We start from the raw sequence: 21,651 nt of genomic DNA, 5'->3' as shown, positions 1-21,651 counted from the left end.
TTCATTACAAAATTCAAGTGAATCATAAAAAGATTTCTCTCCCCCAAAAAATTTGGAATCACATGTGTCTTCTCTTGAAGCAGGAAGCCAGAAGAAGACTGTCTCAATTCTCCCAGGCCCTCAGGCCCCCTGTGTCATTGATATAAGCATGAAGGATCCTGTCTACTAAATAAAAAAGAGTCTTATGTAAATGATCCAGGCTGGAATACAGAATTACATATTGAAACTTTTGTAAAGCAAAAGTGGTCTACTCAGTTTCCTCCAATCATTTGTCACTTTAATGACATTTTCTAGATATCTATATATGCCATACAGACTTAGTTCTTAGAGTCCAAGGAAAATAGAATAAACAATAGGAAAAAAAGGACCTTATTAATTCTCCCCTCAAAAAGAGAACCACCTATTCTGAAACTGATTCAGATTGTAAAGTGTTTGAGCCTTCAGCACAATTGTAAATCTTCAAGTAAAGGTTACATAATAACTTGTTAGATACATTATAGAGAGCATGAAGCCTTTATTGTTAGTCCCTTTTAATCTAGATCTATGTTCATAGAATTGATGCAATGTTAGTAGTAGAGAATTGAGGTGGGGAATCTCCTCTGGTCAGAGACGCAGATCCAGTGTGAAAGAATTTACAAACCTGAAATCTGAATGGAAAAAGGGATTTTTATTGTTGGCACTGAGAAGCCAGCTTTGCTAAGAAGGCAAACTTCTTGGTAGGTAAGGTTCTGTCAGGGAAAATGGCAAAGGTTAGCACTGAGAAGAAACTATCTTCACAGTGGGCAAGAATCCTGGCAGGCAGCTATACAAAGAAGAGAGGTTCCTTGACAAAGCATAATCTTGTTTCAGACTTCTGTAGAGATTTGGAGTTCAGAATTTCAGAATCCCTTAATGTTGTCAATGTCCCCAGGCCTAGATTTCCAGTTATCTTAGAGTTTCAAACCACTCAATAGGAATATCAGGCCGAGATCTCCAATTGAATGAAACCACTTAAGTTTGGGCTATTGGGTGTTGTCCTGGACTAATTTTCAACTCAATAGAGGGTGTAATTAGTCCCTGCCAAGATTTCCAACTGAATGAAACTACTTATCTTCATTCCTTGAGGGTGGGTCTCTCCCAAAGAAGAATTTCACCCCCATTGCTCCCCCCAAAAGTCAAGGGGGACACAATTTGCATCATTTCCCCTCTCAAGCAGTGCCCCCAAATTCTTTTGGGGTAAAGGTCACATCTTCTATAATTGCTTCAAGCTGACAAGGGTCGTAGAGATGTCCCTACGTTCACTGGGGGATCAGGCCAGAGGCGAAAACAGCAGAAGCAGCATCTAAGGGGTGTTGTGTGTCCCAGTCAGTCATCCCATGATCCCCAGACTGAAGGACTAGTTGAAAATTGAATAGGGGATGATATTATCAGATCTAAATTCCTCATAAATTTCCTTGGCAGTCAAGTGGAGAATGGATTAAATTGGGAGAGACTTGATACAGAGAGACTAATTAGAATATCATTTCAATAATTTATGAAGGAAATAGTGAGATCTAAATAAGATGATAGCTTTCTAAGTAGGGAGAAGAGGAACTATATGAGGGATGTTATTTTATTTTTTTTTATTTTATTTTTAAAATTATATAATTATAACTTTTTTTTGACAGTACATATGCATGGGTAATTTTTTATAACATTATCCTTTGCACTCTTCTGTTCCAATTTTTCCCTTCCTTCCCTCCACCTCTTCCCCTAGATGGCAGGCAATCTTATACATGTTAAATATGTTATGTATATCCTAGATACGTGTGCAGAACCGAATTTCTTGTTACACAGGAAGAATTAAATTCAGAAGGCAAAAATAACCTGGGAAGAAAAACAAAAATGCAAACAGTTTACACTCATCTCCCAGTGTTCCTTCTCTGGGTGTAGGTGATTCTTTCCATCATTGATCAATTGGAACTGAATTAGATCTTCTCTTTGTTGAAGATATCCACTTCCATCAGAATACATCCTCATACAGTACTGTTGTTGAAGTATATAATGATTATGAGGGATGTTATAATCAGCATAGTCCTTTTATATTGCCAAAGGCAAGGAAATATCTTTTTTCCAAATGATTCCCAAATGCATAAGTGTAGATTGAGGGGAGCTATGATTTTGTTAGATAATTCTATTTATATGTGCTACCAAGTAGTAGCAATACTAAGTTAATGGGAGTTTGAAAAGAAATGTCCCCTACAGCCTCTCAAAAGAAGATGCCTCATGTCATGTCTGTATTTTGATATGATTGCTGCCACAGACTGAAATGTTTAATTATAAATTGAATTTTGAGATGTTTCACAGTTACAATGTGTGAAAAATATTTCAAATGATGTGAGCTTCTAAAAATTTTTTTAGAGAACATATTCACAGCTTTTTTCTTTGTTTCAATTTACCTTTTGAACAGTAAATTCTTTTTACTTTAATAAAAGATAAGAGAAAATCAAATAGAAATAGAAAAAAAACACAACTTAATTAATCACCACTTGAAAGAGATCCTATCAGGAAAATTTTCAAGAATATCATAGCCAAATTCCAAAACTCCCAGCTCAAGGAGAAAACATCATGTGCAATAAGAAAAAACCAAAAACAATTCAAATACTGCAGAGCCACACTTAGAATCACATAAGACCTAGCAGCAGCTATATTAAAAGATTGCAAATCTTGGAGCACTATCAAAGAGCAAAAGAAGTGGAGTTGAAGCCAAGAATACCATAACCAAAAAAGTTAAGCATAATCTGAAGTGAAAAAAAAAATATTCAATGAATTGCAGACTTTTAGGATTTTGTTACAAAAAGAGCTGAACTTAATAGAAAATTTGGCATGCAAGATCCAAGGGAAATACAAGGTAAACATCAAAGACTAATTACAAGGAACTCAATAAGGACAAATAGTTTATGTTTACACATGGAAATGTAAACCACATGTCTAAGATAGTCAGTAATAGGATAGTTTAAAAGAAAGATTGGGGTAGAGCTGAGAATGATGTGATTTTAAAAAGTAAAACTGTAGGAAACCCAAGGATGGGCTAGTAATTCTGGAACTCTACTCTCATTGGGAATGGATTAAAAAGGGAACAATACATACATACGTGTGTGTGTGTGTGCGCGCGCATATGTACGTATTGTTCCATATAAAAAAAATATATATGTATATATGTATATATATATATATATATATATATATATATATATATATATATATATATATATATATATATATATATATATACACACACATATACATATATCTAGAAGGGTATAACTCTTCTAAATTCAGAAAGAAATAAGAGGGTAAGATGATAGGGAGGGGGAAGAGGCTAAGGGAGAAATTTTCAGAGGGAATCATATTCACATCAGATCAAGGTTAAAGAAAGAAAAATTTAAAAGTATATACATATATATATATATAAGAGGGAATAAAAGTCTTCTAAAATTATAAAGAAATAAGAGGGTGAGAGAATAGAATGGTAGAGTTATAGAAGGGTATGTAGATTAATGGTAAGGAGATAAGGGTAAAAGGAGAGGAAAATGGAAAAATTCTTGGCAGGGTGGGGGGGCTAGAAAGGCAATGTAGTAGGGAGAAGTGAAGCGGAGGAATAAGGAGGGATAGAAAATAAGATATACATAATAATAAAAACCCTGAGTAGAATTTATTAAGTAAAAAAAAAAAAAAAACAGGGCTAGTAATCATGATTTCAGATAATGTTAAAATAGATTTAATCAAAAGAGGAAAATAGAGAAAGTATATGTCAGTTATATTAATCAATATTATTTTAGATTAATTAAAAAAACTAGACAGTATGAGGTTGGAATATTGCTGTGGTATAGGAAATGATGAGTTGGTGGATTTAGAAAAATATGAAAAGACCTATGAAAGATGATGTTATCCATCTTCAGAGTAACAAAAGACCAACAAGCAGAGTAGTCTCACATAGATGAATGTATATGTGTAGGATTATAGATATCTATCTATGTGTATGTATATGTATCTATATGTATATATTTTTGAAATTGTGCTTAATTGTAGCTGTCTTGGGTCAAGGGGAGGGAAGAATAAAGTAAAAAGTTCACAGCAGAGAACAAAAGGAAACCTACAAGGAAGCAAAGAAAAAATGGACAGCTCTGAACACAATGTATAATATTTATTATATAGGTTTTCTTGAAACAGAAATTTATTATTTCATATTTTGAATACTCTCATATCCTCCTGTGCACATGACAATGTCTTTTCCCCCTGATTTATATTTGCTTTAAATTAATTTATTTTTGAAAAATCATATATCTTTATTGCAAAATTTTTAACCACTCCCATAGTTCTAGAAGTATCATTTGCTAAAAAGTGATATGAAGTACATTTTATAACCAGTGAGGAGTAGAAATCTAACAATGTAAATTAAATGTCTGGCTTATTCCTTTGCAACAACAACAACAACAAAATTCGGTTCTGCACATATATATTGTACCTAGGATATACTATAAGATATTTAATATGTATGGGAATGCCTGCCATCTAGGGGAGGGAGTGGAGGGAAGGAGGGGAAAAACTCGGAACAGAAGGGAGTACAAAGGCTAATGTTGTAAAAAAAAAAAAAAAATTATCTATGCATATGTACTGTCAAAGAAAATGTTATAATTATAAAAATTAATTTTAAAAATAGTTAAAAAAAAAAGAAAAAAAAAAGAGAGAGAAATAAATGTCTGGCTTACCTATATTTTACTCCTTAGGGGGAAAAAAGCCAAATATCAGATAAAGACTGCTTGGGGAAGTTCCCGAGCTGGGTGGAATGCTGACAATACATGTCTTGTAATTTTCTCCCTCTTCTTCCCACCAGAAGTAATGAACAAAATTCTAGAAGAGGGTATAGTTAAGAGAGTTAAGAGTTATAGTGTAGCAGCAACTGGTTTGGATAATTACAATATGGAAATCAATCAGTATTTCTCCAATTTACTGATTTGCCATTTCTGAATATTACTATATTTAACAGTTACTCTTTTTATAATTTTTAGGTTGGCAAAATCAACACTGGTTCTTATTCTTTTGCTGGGCGTATATGAGGTAATCTGTTCCTTTGTCATTGATGAAAAAGTTGAAGATTTTTCAAAACATATAAGACTCTTCATTCAGTTAACAATGAGCTCCTTCCATGTAAGTAGGATTATGAAGTTAAATGGCTCAACTTTGAGAAAATAGAAGTGATTTTTATTTAAATAGAGGTATTTAGGTGGTAAAATAGATAGAATACTGAACTTACAGTTAAGAAGAACTGAATTTAAATACAGCCTCAGGCACTTAATATCTAAGCATTGCTTAGGCTGGGCAAGTTACTTAATTTGTCTGCCTCAGTTTCTTCAATTGTAAAATGGGGTTAATAACAGTACCTACTTCCAGGTTTGTTGTGAAGATCAAATGAACACTCAGTATAGTAGACACTATATAAATACTTATTCCCAACACTGTCCTCTTTTCCACCCTCCCCCACCAAACCTAATATGAAAAATCTAAAGATTCTTGATATTGGGGCAGTTAGATGGTGCAGTTGATAAAGCATCATCCCTGAAGTCAGAAGGACCTGAGTTCAAATTTGACCTCAGACACTTAACAGCTGTGTGTGATCCTTAACCCCAATTATGCCACCCCTTCCCCGCTCATACATACATACAAATAAAAGTTAAAAAAAAAAAAAGAAGTATTGGAAGATAAAGCTGGAAAGATAGAGTTGTTCCAGATTAAGGCTCTACTTCAGCCAATAACCATTAAATCTCTTGATTTTAGGTTAGATCTATCCATTTCTACTTACCCCTTGACACAAAAAACTATGCTGTCTGTGGGCATACCTATTTAGTTTTTGTTATTTCTTCATTCTGTAAACATCATATTAGAGTTTTTACTATTTGTATGAGTTTGTGTGATTCCTCATTTTGTGCCCCTTTTATAAAGTGCTTAGTTTTACTAAATGAACATCATTCAAAACTCTGAGCTATTTAATGACTTTAAAACAGAATAAGGAAAGGGGATCTCTTAAACTAGCACACATAATTTTTAGTTAAGGCAGAACAAAAGTGATAAATAGAAACAGAAAGCTAGATGCACTTGAAATAAGACAAGGTCACATTGAGGTTAAATCTAAAATTGTAACTATCTTAAATCAGGGACAGAACCAGGAGACACAAAACTACCTAAACTAGTATTCAACAAAGTCAAAAAAATGGTACAGGGAACAAATTAAGAGAAGTTAGTAGTAGGAATCAGTTCCTACCATTCAGAGCTAATGTTGCCTGAACAACTAAGGCCTGAAGCTCTGTTGTATAATTCAGGTTGAAAATTTGAGCAAAAATAAATTATTTAATATTATTTGGTTTTTGTTATAAAAACATGTTAAATCTATTTAAACCTATAAAGTTCACACACAAATTGCTGAGGCAGAAAAGAATCTTTTAAGTTTATAAGGACTGGTTTTTGGATCCTTGACTCTTTGGAGTCATCCCCTTAATCCTGTGTAACAGATGGATTAGTGAAATTGTTTCTTTATGTCCAACTCTTTGAGACCCTGTAAGCAGTTTTCTTGGCAAAGATATTGGACTGATTTGGCATTTCCTTCTCCAGTGGATTAGGTAAAGATAAAACACCTATTAGCGTTATACAGCTAATGAGTATCTGAGGTCATATTTGAATTCAGAATTTCCTGACTCTAGGACCACCGTTCTATCCACTGAACTACCTGGCTGCACAACAGATACAAAAGGGCACATAACATCTCCCTTTACTATATTAAAAACTCTGTTCTATTTGAGTTGCTATTTTTCAATGTCCTTCCTAAAATATGGTGTTCAGAATAGAAAAGAATACTTCCTTTGTGGTCTGCCTCTAGTAGGAATATCATTGCTAAGCATTCTAATGCTGAAGCCTGAGATAGCTGCATTTTTGTTTTGGCTGCTATATTGTACCAATAATTTCTACTGTATATTGAAGCACCTTTATATGTTTTTCCTTTTGTCTAAATAGGTTCCCTGATTGCTATTTGATGACATGTAGGGCAGGCTGATCAGTTGGCCTCAGTTTCCTTATTTTCTGTTTTCCAGATCTTTTTATGATTCTGTACCAGATACCAAATGTCTTACCGGACATAGGAGGCCTACCCCTCCTAGTTTTCTTTCAAACACATTCCCTTATCTCTTAATTCTTACTCAGCCCATTGCTAAATCACCTGGAATTTGGAACCTCCCAGTTTGGCAATCTCTTTCTCCATATTCTGAGCCTACAATTCTGGCTTTTGGAGTTCTGAATGGCAGCTTTTCACTCTAAATGCTTTCTACTCTCGTGTTCTCATCAAAAATAAGGAAGTCCTTTCTTGGCTTCTTCCTTTCCCTCACTTCACATAACAGTTGTTGTTTTTATCTCTACAACATCTGTTATATTTGTCTCCTTCTCTTGCCCCTATGGCCATCTCCCTAGATCAACTCATATCCTGTAGTTCTGACTACTTATCTGGTAGAGGTACACTAAAATTATAGGATAATTTTGTCTTACCCTTATTCATTAAAGACTGTATTTACAAAAGATATTAAAAATTACTCCACAGATGGTAGAAATTTTCTATTTTGACTGAAAACATGGTGGAATTGATTAAATAGATTGGGGCTTCATTTAAATTATGCATTTCCATTAGTCAGCTTAATAATTACCAAATGGCCTATTTTTTCAAACTAGTCTTTGTTTTAACTCATGGGCATGTACTCTGAAACATGATATGATGTTTATTCTCTTCTTATCTTCTACATCATTACAGCTTCTTTTATGGTTAATCAATCAATAAACATTTTTAGGTATTTAGTAGAATATTAGAATTTGCTATAAATTCTGGAGAAACAGAGAGTTAAACAGTCCCTGTTTACATTCCATCTGTGAAGACAACATAAATCTGTAAATGTATATGTTTATAAATCATAAATATTTACATGTATATGTGAATCATAAATATTTATATGTATAAATGTATACATATAAAGCCAAGAGAAATAGAAAGCAGCTAAGGGGGAGAGCACTAACAACTGCAGAGATATGGAAAGGCTTCATGTAGAAAGTGGGGCTTGAAAGAAAACAAGGATTTCAATAAGTGGAAATGAGGAGGAAGAACATTATAAGCATAGTGGATAGCCAGTGCAAAACCATGGAGTTGGGTGTTGGGAGACTCATGTCTAAGGAAAAGCAAGTAGGCCAGAATGGTTAAACCATAGAATTTATGGAATTTATTATAATGTGTGAGAAGACTGGAAAGGCCAGAAGGAAAAATGTTAGGATTACTAGGTGCTAACTCAGTTGTCTAATTTAGCATAGTACTTAACAATTCTCTAGCTCAGAGTTCACACCTTTAGTTCATACCTTTAAAGGAGTTTACACCTTTGGAATACCCACAAGCCCATTCTCTGGGATAAGGCTATTGTTATAGGCAGAAAGGAATGAGGGCTGAACTAAAGAGATGACTGTGAGAGTGAAGAGGAAGGGACCTTTGGAAGAGAATAACAAGATTTGGAAACAGATTGGATTTATAGAATATGGGAGAGTGAGAAATTGAGGATGACACCAAAATTTTGAAGTGGGTGACTAGAAGAATGGTGTGCCTTTAGTTTGTAATGTTCGGGCTAGCTTTCTGGAGGTCCTTCAAACGGGTCTTGGTCTTTAGGTGGAGAAGTAATGAAGGCAGGACAGCCACCATGAGGCTGGTCAAAGATAGAATGCCTATCTTCTAGTCCTTCTTAGCCCTTATATACCTTATTGCAATTGCATCTTTACAGAATACTGATTATGTGTGAACTTAGAGAACCATTAATACTAAGTACTAAGTATATATGTGAACTAGAGAACCATTACCTCATCAGTTCTACTGAGGTAACACCTTGTTTCAAGTATATTTCTCCAGAGTTCCAGCCCTCTACATTACTTCTCAGAAAAGAGTCACTTTGGGAAAAAAGATAATGTGTTCTGTTTTGGTGATCTTGATTTTTAGATGCATATGTAATAATCAGTTTGAAATGCCTGAGAATTATATGTATAGGACTGTAGCTTAAGAGAAAGAGCAGAGCTGGATTTATAGATCTGGGAGTTATTGGTATAAAAATAAGTTATTAAATAACAGTAGGTTCTTATCCCACTTCTGCTACAATAACTTGTACAACCTTGGGTGACTCAGTTTTTTCTAGTCCTTAATTTTCTCTCCTGTAAAATGAAATAATGATCTAAATTATCTCTAAGATTACTTCTAGTTCCCAAATCCTATGAATGTAGATGTTAGTGTCTTAGGACAATGGATTAATATGGATGTTTAATAACTTTGTGATTCTTCCTCATGCCCTTAAAAAAGTAGTAAGCAATAGATACTGCATACAGTAACTAGTATTTGGAGAAAGCCTAGAAAGTACTTCAAGAAACAAGGTTAAGGAAAATAAGTTCCACTGCCTAGCTTTCCAGATTTGACTCTTAGAAGAGTTAATATTGTCTAGATTTGTAATGAATAGGTCCAAGAATACTGTACTTCTTCCTGAATCCTGTGTCTCTCTTCTTGTTGATAAACATTTCTGACCACAACATACTCTTAAGTCAGTATTTTTGGACACAACAGAAACTACATTGCTATGGTTGATGGGAATGTTTAAATGAATAAATAAAGCTATAATTATTAATATTTTCACCCAAAGTACAAAATGTGCTCCTAGTTCAGCTGAGAAGTAAAAATCAGAGTGGGGAGGAAGGAACATAGGCATCCGGCAGCATCTTATTTTAACTAAAGACTAAATTCAATTGTTTCTGTGTGAAACAATTCCTTCTCTGTGAAGGATTTTAAGTCTTGTCAGCCCACTTAGAGGAAAAGTGCCAGTTATGGGACTAAATTGGATTATTTCAGATTAGTGTTTCTCAAGGAGTGTTCCATGGACCCTCAGGCCTGAAACTTTTTCAGGGGGTCCTGAAGTCAAAACTATTTTCATTATAGTACTGATATACTATTTACCTGTATATATACAAAATACTTTTCCAGCTTTTTTCAACAACTTCCCTTTTTTCAACTACATAGATGTGTGAAATTGAATTTTCTTCATATATGTCAGCTAAAATAATAGATTGCAACAGATTGCAACAGCAAAGGAAGATATGTGAATCCATCTATCATCTATTAAGTCAAACTTTAAAGAGATTTGCAAAGGTGTAAAAAAATTTTATACTTTTCAATTTCTTCTGGAAAATAAAGGTATTTTCACAAGATATGTTTATGCTAATGTATAATGGTTTGTTATTGTTATTTAAATGAATTAATAAATATTTTAAGCAAATTTATTCTTTTTAATTTCCAATATGGCAAATGCTGAGAGATATAAATGATATAAACAAAAAGTCTTTGAAGTCCTCAACAAATTTTTAAGAGTGTAAGAAACACTGCAGTAGAGAAGAGTCTGGTTTTTGCCCATTTAGGAGTGACTCTAACTAGGGTCTCTCAGTTCTAGATGCCCCTTTGTAGACTATCAATTCCACTCTATTCCTGTTTCAAGATCCATTGTCCTGGTTCCTATAAAGTCTTTCCCTTCCCCACCTCTTTTTCAGTTCCCTGGACTTCAATTTCTTCATCTGCCATTTGAGGAAATCTTATGATCACAGATTTAGAGCTAGAAGACACCTTAGAAAACAGGTTGATACTTTGATTTTGCCAATCAGCAAAGGGAATGCTGAGAAATTAAGTGGTGGCAGTGAAACAAGTCATACCTAGATCTTTTGGATGACTTTTCCACCATGCCATTGAGCTGATTTCCTTCCTTCCTTCCTTCCTTCCTTCCTTCCTTCCTTCCTTCCTTCCTTCCTTCCTTCCTTCCTTCCTTCCTTCCTTCCTTCCTTCCTTCCTTCCTTCCTTCCTTCCTTCTTTTCCTCCCTCCCTCTTTTTTCCTTTCTTCCCTTCTTTCTTTCTTTTTAAAAATTTTATTCTGAACTTAGAAATAAAACATTTACATGTGATAGAAGAGAAACAAAGTTGATTGTACACAAAATTACATCTACTTCAGCTAGGCAGCTAGGTGAATGAACCAGCACTGAAGTCAGGAGGACCTGAGTTCAAATCTGGTCTCTGACACTTAACACTTCTTAGCTGTGTGATCTTGGACAAGTCACTTAGCCCCAATTGCCTCAGGAAAAAAAATCTACTTCCTATTCCTTTTAAATATATAATAAAATAATCATGTAATTTCCCCCTTTTCTTCTTTTTCTCTCTCTTCTCCCTTCACCCCTCAGAAATGGCTACCATTAGATGCAAATATGTATATATTTGCAATATCATTCTACCATTCTATACATCCACTTATCAGTTCTTTTCTCTGGATGCAGATAACAGTCTTCCTTCATAGATCCTTTGTAGTTAATTTGTGTGTTTGTAATTGTCAAAATGATTTAGTCCAAATCTCACTGGGTTGATTTCTAAGGTTCCTTCCAACTCTAACATTCTACAGTTTAAAGATTAAAACATTTGATCCCTAACTTCTACTGAACTAAAAATTTGTCTTGGAGAGAGACAACTTTTCTCTGCCTCTTGCTGGCTTAGGAAATCTGTCTCTCCACTGTTCTCTACTACTAAAACATATTTGGATCTAACTTGGCTCTGCCTCTTTTTTCCCTATAGGGGCTTCTTGTGGCCTTCCTCTACTGTTTTGCTAATGAAGAGGTAAGACTTTTTCACCTCCTAATCTATAAGGTACCATATTCCTTACTATTCATATGATCCCAATGTAGATGAAAGAGTGACAGAAAGTATTCATTGAACAGTTTAAACTTTTCTCAGGGGTTGGGATGGAAGGAGGGGATAATGACTACATCATGTGATGAACCTGGCTAGAGTGGTGGATAATTTAGATGAGTGGGAAAGCCTTAGTCTGGGAGTTGGGATGCCTGGATTTTTATCTGGCATTATTGATATTATTGATATGAAGATTCTTCTTGATAGTAAAATGATATTGTTAGGAAGGACATTATTAGGAAGAAGAATAAAATATCATGGATGTTGGTAAAGAAAAAGGCCAATAAAAAATAAATTTCTTATTTAGTCTTTATTTTTGTTCATTCTCTTACAACCCACATCTGGGGAACCTGTGAAGAAAGTCACTATATCTCCTCCCATTGTAGTTGAAAGCTGTAGAACTTTACATATTTATATGCTGTCCTAGCAGAAGTTACAGAAATAGTGCTACCTATGAAAAAGGGATACAGCTGGAATTTGGATCAAAATTATTAGGAAGAAAGAGTATAAGTGAAAAATGTTATTGTACTCTCTATCCCCAACCATGCTGTCCTAAAGAATTATTTTATTACTTCTTAATAGTTTGATAAGTTACTATTGCATTGCTAGTAAGATCATAGATTTAGAAATAGAAAGGACCTTAGCAACCATCCAGTATTATGTCCTTATTTTACCAGTGAAGATACCAATGAATGAAGAAGTTCAATGGTCAATACAAGATTTCAAAAATAGTAAGCAGTATATGGAGAATTCAAATAACTATATTCAGAGCTCTTTCCATTATAGTCTGCTTCTTATGTTTCTGAGTAATAATATTGAGGATGGAAGTTGTAGGAATGGGAAAAAACTTTATTTTTCTTATTGATCCTGTTTCATTTGGAAAAGGAGAAAAACTTATATGAGTTCACTTTATGATAGGGTCTTACTTGCTCTTGCGAAGAATGCATTGCTGCAAGTTAATGATGAGTGTCATCTGGAAATAAAAGAAACAACAGAAATAATATCCTCCTACTGACTTGGAATATGAAAAAAGTTACTTAAAAAAACAAAACAACAACAAATTCAAAAGCCAAAGTTTCCCTGTAAACCTATAGATTCCTACTAAGCTTCTCGTAAAACCCGTGCAGAAAGTAAAAAAGTTTGTGTTGCTTCTTATTCAGCTAATTAGTTTGCTTTCTGTTGGAATGACATTTTTATCCTAGATTTTACAGTAACATTTCACAATTTGAATACTGTAAAGGTACAAACAGAATTATACCTTTAGTTTAGGACCTTTAGTTCTGTTTGTACTTTTACAGTATTCAAATTTCTATAATTATCATATATTCTTCCTATTTTATATCTCTAAAAAGGTGGCATGCCCCCCAATTCTGGGTTTTTAGATTTTACTATTCCACCAGATCTAGTATTGTGGCCTAATTTCCTGTTTATAACCCTAAATAAGTAATTTTTCTATTCTAATTTTTAATTTTCTCATTCATAAAATGGAGAATGGAGCACTAATATTTTGAACTTTGTGATTCTCTGGTTGTAGGGAGTATATGTTATGGTATATAGCTCTCTCATGGTCCCCAGTGAAACTGGTATCAAACACTTAAATATTCAATTATTCAATGAATACTTATTAAGTACCTATTGTATGTCAGGTACTGTACCATGCTCTGCAGTATATGAGATTTGAGTTCTCTTGACATTTCCAGAAATTTAGGTGCATTTCAGACAATCAGAGGTATTTTGATAATATGTCAGGTCTCCATTAAAAACTATCCAAATTTTTGCCTTTCTTCTTCCCTTTCCAATCAAATAAACTCAAATAGGTAGGGGCAAGATTCCTCAAAAAGCTAGGTGAGAAAAAGAACAAATCATAATGCAATTTGACTTACATACAAACTTACCATCAAATTTCTTCAAAGACAACTACCTGTCTTCTAACCTTTCATCAAATTCCAGTATTCTCTACAGAGACAAATTATGTTTTCTTCATGTTTGACCTTAGCTGACAGACTGATGGTGTGTCAAAACATCAGAAATGATGTTTCTTTTCAGGGGAAGGTAGGTAGTTCACTGGCCTTGGAATCAGGAAGATCTAAATTCAATCTGCTCTCAGACACTTACTAACTATGAGGTTCTAAGCAAGTCATTTAACCCCAATGACTCCAAAAATTATTATTATTTTAATATATATATTTCAAATCTACCTAGTCAATCTCTGCATCCCTTTGGGAAGCCTTACTTGATTCCTCAAGTCAGGAAGAAACTTTCAGTTCTCTAAGTGGTCCTATCACCATTCTAATCACATTTTACCTAATCTTATAATTATTTGTATCAAATCTTATTGATTTTGTATGTGTAAGAGCATTTTTGAGTTCCCAGCCAGCCCTGTGCTTTATATCTAGCATGTGCTTAATAAGTATTTATTGAAAGGGGTTGATTCCCTGCATGCCTTTATAGAGCCTTCTTCCCAAATTGTAAAGAAGCTGTTTATTTAATTTAATTATTCTTGATAACTAGGTGCTAGAAAGTCAGTATGAGCTGTGGCTCAGGGAGACCTGGGTTTAAGGCCTGCCTCTCAGATGCATGATTCTGTGCAAACCTTAACTTTTTGCCCCAGTGAGCTTTCTAAGACTATAAGTAAGGAAAAGTTGCCAATCTCTACTAGTTGAAAGAAGTTCCATACTAGGAATTCCTTAAACCTATGAAACCACAAGTCCAGACCAAACTAAATGCTAAAGTTACTCTCTAAACTAAGAGAACCACTTCTGAGCTCACAGAGGCTGGAATATTGTTTCCATTTCCTTTTTTTCTACTCAGGCTTATGATTTGGACTAGATTCAGGCCTGGGCATTCTGGTCTTAAATAAGATAGTTCCAGGCTCCCTGACCATATCTTATTAATTCACTCTTCTATAGTACTTCATAGATGCTTTTGTAGCTTTGGTTAGAGTTCATATCCAAGGTTTTCTGAAAAAGGAAGATCAAAAAGTGTACAATATGAATCAGGCATTTTAATCCTATTACATATAGGATTAAAGAAAATGTAAAAACACTCACAAATTAAATGGAAAAGACTCATAATCATGCATTTTGACAAAAACAAACTTAAAATAGGATTCAATAATTTAACTTATTGAACTTAACTCTTAGTATCCCCTGGGACCCTAAACTTAAATTCCATGAGAATATAAAGCAGTTTGTAGTAGTTTTGTTTTCTATTTTACTCGGACCATTCAAATAATTTTCCAGACATCTGCTCATGAAAATGTTCAGGCTTGGAGCAACACTCTTTTTAGTGGCTATGATTTTCAAGAAGTCAAGAACAGTTACTATGAAGGTCTTCTCTGATCCTATCCAGCTCTAACCCTCTGACACCTCCAGATCTTTTGAATTCAAAAGGTCACTTTCCAGCTTTGATATGTCCATTTCAGGATACTCAGTCATCTAAAGTCAGGAAAAGCCAAATACAAAGGTGAGAAAGTTAGCCAGAGACCCAGGTACAAGGTCAATTAATTGAATCCTCCCCTCCTACTAGTCCCCACGTGATTGAAATTATCATAATTGCTGGGGTAGAGAGGACCAGCCCTTTCCCAACTCTCAATAAAATTTCACATTTGTATGATGCCATTTGGAGTGCTGAAGTAAGAGGCCCAACCTGGAAGCTATTCTTTCTTTTAAATCTTTCCTTCCTGCTTTTGTCATGAATAAGGGAAATTCAGGGGTTAGTGATATAATACTTAAGCACACACAGTACACAAAATTTTTTTCTCTACTGGATTACCACCTAGAAACAGACCTCAAGGCTCTCCTATGGTTGACTGGGGAACAAGAAAAGACAATTATGAGCAAGTAAATCCTATAGACTAATTAACCTCCTTATACTTCACAATGGACATCCAAGGAAATGTTTTTCTAGGGAGTTAGGGATAGTTGTTGATGCCTATAGCAAATGGATAAATATTTTTGGAGAAAGTACTCAAAAAACATTTGAAGGTATCACCCCCAGCAGACAAATCTCCAATATATCAAGAATGTTAGAGTTGGAAAGATCATCTACCCCATGATTCTATACACAAGAAACTGAAACTTAGAGAGGGGGAATGATTTAGCTACAAACACAGAAGACTTCTTCAATTTTTACTGAAATTGAGCCTGAGCTAAATTAAAGCAACATGGAACCCAAATATTATGGCCATATAAATAGACCTAGAAAAGAACTCAGAGTCTCCCTTTGTTCAACCACCTCATTTTTTCAGAAGAGTAGACAGACCAAAACTAGCCTCAGAGTCTAAGTAATAGATCTTTAAACTTTCAATATTGCCCTTTCAGTTAGACTGCTGAAATTTGGATTTATTAAATATGGCCAAGGGTCACCCTGCAGCACCAGTCCTTCCAGAGCCCTGATTCTTGATCTCAAGACTTGGGACAAATAATTGATATTTCTGATTCTCTGAATCCCTTGCTTCCTTCAAAGCTAAGCTCAAGGGATCAACATCAATAAAAGACATTTCTTTATCTCCTTGTTGTAAATGCCACCTCTCAGTATTTTGTATTTATTTATATGTGTACGTGTTTCCCCTCAAAAGAGTGACAGTTCTTTGATGGCAGGGACTATATTATATTTTGGTTTCTATATTCTCCGAATCTAGCACATAGTAAATACATAGTAATTGATGATATAGATGGATATGTAATGATCTTTCCAGAGTTGTAATAAAAGGGGATTCTTGTTTAGATACAGGATGATTTCAGAGATCTCTTTTGATTCCAAGATTGTTGTAATCTTCCTTGTTGGTCAGAATCAAGTCTAGAATTGCACTGCCCCTCATCAATTCCTCCATATTTATATGAAGGATGAAATTATTAAAGTGAGTCAAAGTTCTTTTTGAAGAGAGCAAGAGAATGAGAGTGAAAGAGAGGTCCAGCAAATTTCTACATTATCAAAGTCCTCCATTAGTATTGTATCATGTATCCATGATAGTTTTGGGTTCTATTTCCTTCACTCATTTTTTAAAAATTTCTTCCTCATGTTTGTATTATACTTCCATCAATCAATCAAACAATAATCATGTTTATTGTTGTGCTAAGTTCTGGGGATAGACAGAAAAAGCAAAAAAGCGTGTCTGCCTTAAGGAACTTACATTCTAATGGGGTAGATGGCATGTATACCAATAGATATATACAAAATACATATAGCATCCATACAAATTAACCTTAGAAGATAAGGCACTAGCCTTATGGATTGAAAAGTTCTACTTATGGTGAAATTTAAGTTAAGCTCTAAAGGAAACCAGTGGATCCCAAGGCTCTGTCCTGTTCCTTTTATCTTTTTATGTCTATATTATCTCCTTTTGTGAGTTCAACAAGATTCTGGGGAAAAAAAAAAAAAAAAAAACCTGAGAAAGGAGTTTTTCAGGCTTAGAGAGCATACCCAAAGCAAAAACACAGTCAGAAGCTAGGACATGGTATCTGAGCAAGTGGGCCAATATGACAGGAATCTGGAGTGTGTAGAGAAGAGTAACACAGAAGAAGATCAAAAAGATAAGAAGAGTCCAATTTGTAAACAACTTGAAATTCCAAATAAAGTAGTTTATATTTTATCCTAGAGATATATCTGATGATTCAAGGAAGGCTTTGTAGAACAGTGGGATGACATGATCAGACCTACACTATAGGAAAGTCACTTTAACAGCTGTGTGGAGTATAGATTAGCATGGGGAGATTCTGGAGGCAAGATGACTAGGAGGCTATAGCAACAATGTAGGTCAGAGGTGATGGTGACGTTAGGCTTGTATTTGTATGAGTAGATAGGAAGGAACATATATGAGGTATGTGGAAACAGAAATGACACAATTTGGCATCGCATCGAAAATGTGGGTAAAGTAGAAGTGAGAAGTTGAGGATAACATTGATGTTATGAAACTAGGTAAATGAAAGGATGTTAATCCCCTCAGTATAAATGAGGAAGTTCTGAAAAGAATCCCTTCCTCTATCTCTCCTTCCTTCCCCCATCTCTCTCTGTAGTTTAAATGTCTATGTCCAGTTTGAAATAATGAATAGACTGTTGATAATGTGAGATTGAAACTTAGAGAAATCTGTAGATCTAGGAATCATCTTCATGTTTTTGTTTAATTGTTTTTCAGTCATGTCCAAATTCTTCATGACCCCATTTGAGGTTTTCATGGCAAAGATACTGGAGTGATTTGTCATTTCCTTCTCTAGTTCATTTTACAGATAAGGAAACTGAGGCAAACAGGATTAAGTGACTTGCCCAGGGTCACGCAGCTAGTAATTGTCTGAGTCCAGATTTGAACTCAGGAAGATGAGTCTTTCTGATTCCTGGTCCAGCACTCTATCTACTGTGTCACTCAAATGCCCTGCTTTACTTCTTAGAGATAATTGAATGCTTGGAAAGGATGAGACCATCAAGTGAGAAAATATTGAGAAAAGAGAAACTGGATAGAACGTTAGGGTTACACCAATACTTAATGGGCATGACAACAAAAAACAATGAGAAGGAGCAGTTATGACAATATTATGGCTCTATCTCCCTCTATTGATCTTTAATTCAAAAGTTTCCTGACATGTTTCATCTCTTTAATTCCTGAATTTCCTCACATAAATTAAGCCTACTTAATATATAATGTTTCTCTATTCCCTTTTTGATATGCTGTTCTATTTGAATAACTGGTACTTCCAGACCTATATTGCAGCCATGTGAACAAATCTACTAAATATCAATAACAATTATAAAATTAAATTGGCCTACGTAAGTTAGCTGCTCTACTTTACCTTGCTTGTTATTCATACTTCTATGCATTTGTGTATATATTGGTACCTGAGTTTATTAATGCCTCCTTTTCTAAGATTTTGATTCCTATGAAGTTCTGGGCATTGTTATTTCTGCATGACAGCTATTCCCTGTATTATCTAGATTGATAGATATTCTTGGCAGCTTAATAATTCCTCTTCTTTTCCTTTCAAATATTTGCAAGAATCTAAGAAATTTTTTTTTTTTTAACCATTCTTATAACTTATTTGGCATTCCATCTCTAGTCGAGATCTTGTCATTAGTATACCTTAAACCAACAGGGCAAAAATCAAAATCTCACTTTCATATACTATCTCCATGATTAATTATTCATTTCCTAATCTTCCTTTCTCTTTTGAAGCCCTAGACTACAGTAGGCAGCAGGGATGAGACTAAGATATTGTTATTTTTGCAAGACTTCAAAATCCTTAGGAATGGCTTATATGTTCCTTTTAGAAAGTATCACTTTTTTCAATATGAATGAACAAAAAGGAATATTATTGCTTAAATCTGGCAAGTCTCATGAGGTTTTCCATTGTATCCTGTTATTAATATCAGATCAACAGATATTTTCATCAGTAACCCACACCAAGGAATCCATTCCCACTACTTATTTCATCTTTCTTTAACTCTTGTTAAATAATCTTTCTCCTAGTTATATCTATGGGTCCACATTATTTATTCTTGGTAACTTCTTTTTCTTCAAAAGTAAAGCTCTCCATTCCCCCCTCATCACATCATTCACATCTTTTTTTTTTTTTTTTTGACTATGTGAAATGACTAGATGTGCTATCTATGTTTGGGACAGAATTCTTAGCTATTGGAAACTAATTGGCACAGATAGCTATATATTTCAACCAACTAAGATGTGTGGCTCAAAAGTTAAGTACTTATAATCTAGGAGAAATTTATAACTAAGGAAACAATATTTCTTTCATTTATTCATCTATTCATGCTTTCACCAACAAACATTAGGATTCTACTATATGTATAATATGCATTATTGAGTATGTGAGGGTAAGGACTTAAGTATTTAGGGTCATCTAGGATCACTTAGATAATTATAATATACACTATTCCATAATTAGTAATTTGAAGTTATGTAAGCAAGTGTCATGTGGAGACTGGAGGGGAAAGGTTGTTACTGACCAGGGAAAATCTGTAAAAGTTTCATCTAAGGAGTAATATTTGAATTGGTTGTATAGAAATTCAACAGATAAAGAAAGGGAAGGAAGATATTCCAGGTATAATGAGCAGCATAAATGAAGGCCTGGAGATAAGAAAATGTAGATTGGATTTTCTTAGGAGGTAATCCAGTTTGATAGGAACATAGGGTTCATATTACTCTAAATATACCCAATGTCATCTGATCTCAAAAGTTAAAAAGGTTAGGTCTTGCTAGTACTTGAATAGGGGATGACCTGGGGATTACCATAGGAAAGCATCTAGGTAGTATAGTGCATAGAATGCTGGGGCTGGAGCTAAGAAGGCTTATTTTTCTGAGTAAAAATTTGGCCTCAGACACTAGCTGAGTGATCTTGAGCAAGGTACTTAACCCATCTGTAAAATGGTCTGGAAAAGGAAATGGCAAACCACTTTCTTCATCAAGAAAACCACAGATGGAGTCATAAAGAGCCAAAACTGTGCTCTAAAGGGTTTTTTTTTTCCTTTTAGTAGAGTTACATGCCAAAATGTAAAAAAGTTTACAAAGCACTTCTCATTTGTTACTTCATTTCTCCATACTGCAACCAAATAAGTTCCTGTTTAGTAAGTGGAAGTCCAGAATTCAAATGTATGTTCTGATCCCAGATTTCCACAGTACCATGCTGCCTACTTAATCAGTCTTGTTAGATGTGATCTATAGTTGTTAAATGGGGACAGTAACTGAAACCATCACAGTGCCTCTATCCCCTTTCTCTCCCCAACAGGTGAAAGCTGAGCTGAGGAAGCACTGGATTCGTTTCTTGCTTGCCCATCACATCAGTTGTGTAGGCTGTGTTCTGGAGAGAAACTTCAAGTATTTTCAGAAACATTCTAAGAGTCAGGCAAGCCAGCACTTTGGATGGAATCAGGGACCAGGAGAGGATAGGCCTGGAAGCAATGGGCAACTTTCATACTTAGCTGGAAGGGACCAAGGGACTTTCAGCTCCCAGCCACACCGAGGTAAAGTGGCCCTTCTTGGGGGCAGCCTGTCTGAAAGCAGTGAGGGTGATTTCACCATCCTTGATACAACAGAGGAAATTCTGGAGGGGAGTGAAATTTAAAAGCCTTTGTAGAAGAGAAGCTTGAAGAAGATCTATTCTTCATTCCTTAACTTCCTTTCCTTACTTTCCTAAAGTGAATTTCTGAAATAGGAAAATGGAAAATAGAAAAGAAAAAAACTTACTGCTGCCAAGTTATAGTACAGCATTACTATCCCTCATAATCATAAATAATACTTAGTATTTATGCATTTGTCTTAAAAAAATCTCCATGTACATTAATTACATACACAGTTCTGTTCATCTCTACATAGACCTGGCATTCTCAATCCATAATGATATATAGGACTATATTCTGACTGCACACTTTTCAGACATGAATATAGGATATGAGCCCTCAGTTGGAATTCAAAGCTGGTGTGTCAATAAGAAGAGAAAACTTTGAATATGGAAAAGTGGATATGAAAGATTTTCTTTTTAATTCCTTTTGTTTTTCCTACAATTAACAACCTGGTCACTTGAAGGAGAGGAAGAGGCACAAGAAGAAAGATAGGAATGAAAAATAGTGTGAATGGGAAGGAGGATGAAGGGGAGAGTAAGAGAGAGACAGATATAGAAAGACAGAGAGACAGTGACAGATGGAGAGACAGTCAAGGACAGTGTAAGAGAGATTTTTCTGCCATTTTTTTCTTTGATTGCCAATTTCTCATTCATAAATTCTGATTGCTCCTCCAACTCTCCAAATCTCACTAACAAAAGTTAGTGTCACAGACACCTTAAATAGTTTCATGAAATCTGTGCTCAAAAGTCCTAAAATAATACTTTTAAGCACATAAAATAAAGTAGATAAGCTTA

At 34.6% G+C, this 21,651-nt stretch overlaps 1 protein-coding gene across 2 annotated transcripts in view; it reads left to right on the top strand.

Annotated features, from left to right (window-relative positions):
- GLP2R (glucagon like peptide 2 receptor) overlaps positions 1–20,954 on the top strand; it is a 64,600-nt gene extending 43,646 nt beyond the window's left edge. For both annotated transcript variants that reach the window (XM_074260207.1, XM_074260206.1), the window contains 3 exons: positions 5,031–5,169; positions 11,678–11,719; positions 20,524–20,954. In XM_074260207.1, the coding sequence (XP_074116308.1) occupies positions 5,031–5,169; positions 11,678–11,719; positions 20,524–20,859 (517 nt within the window). In that variant the 3' untranslated portion in view covers positions 20,860–20,954. The remainder of the gene's footprint in view (positions 1–5,030; positions 5,170–11,677; positions 11,720–20,523) is intronic.
- Positions 20,955–21,651: the final 697 nt, after the last annotated feature.

The sequence above is a fragment of the Sminthopsis crassicaudata genome, chromosome 4 (genome assembly GCF_048593235.1).
Source record: "Sminthopsis crassicaudata isolate SCR6 chromosome 4, ASM4859323v1, whole genome shotgun sequence".
NCBI classification, from domain to species: domain Eukaryota; kingdom Metazoa; phylum Chordata; class Mammalia; order Dasyuromorphia; family Dasyuridae; genus Sminthopsis; species Sminthopsis crassicaudata.
The sequence above is the reverse complement of the archived record's forward strand: the minus strand, read 5'-3'. Positions and strand labels throughout refer to the sequence as shown.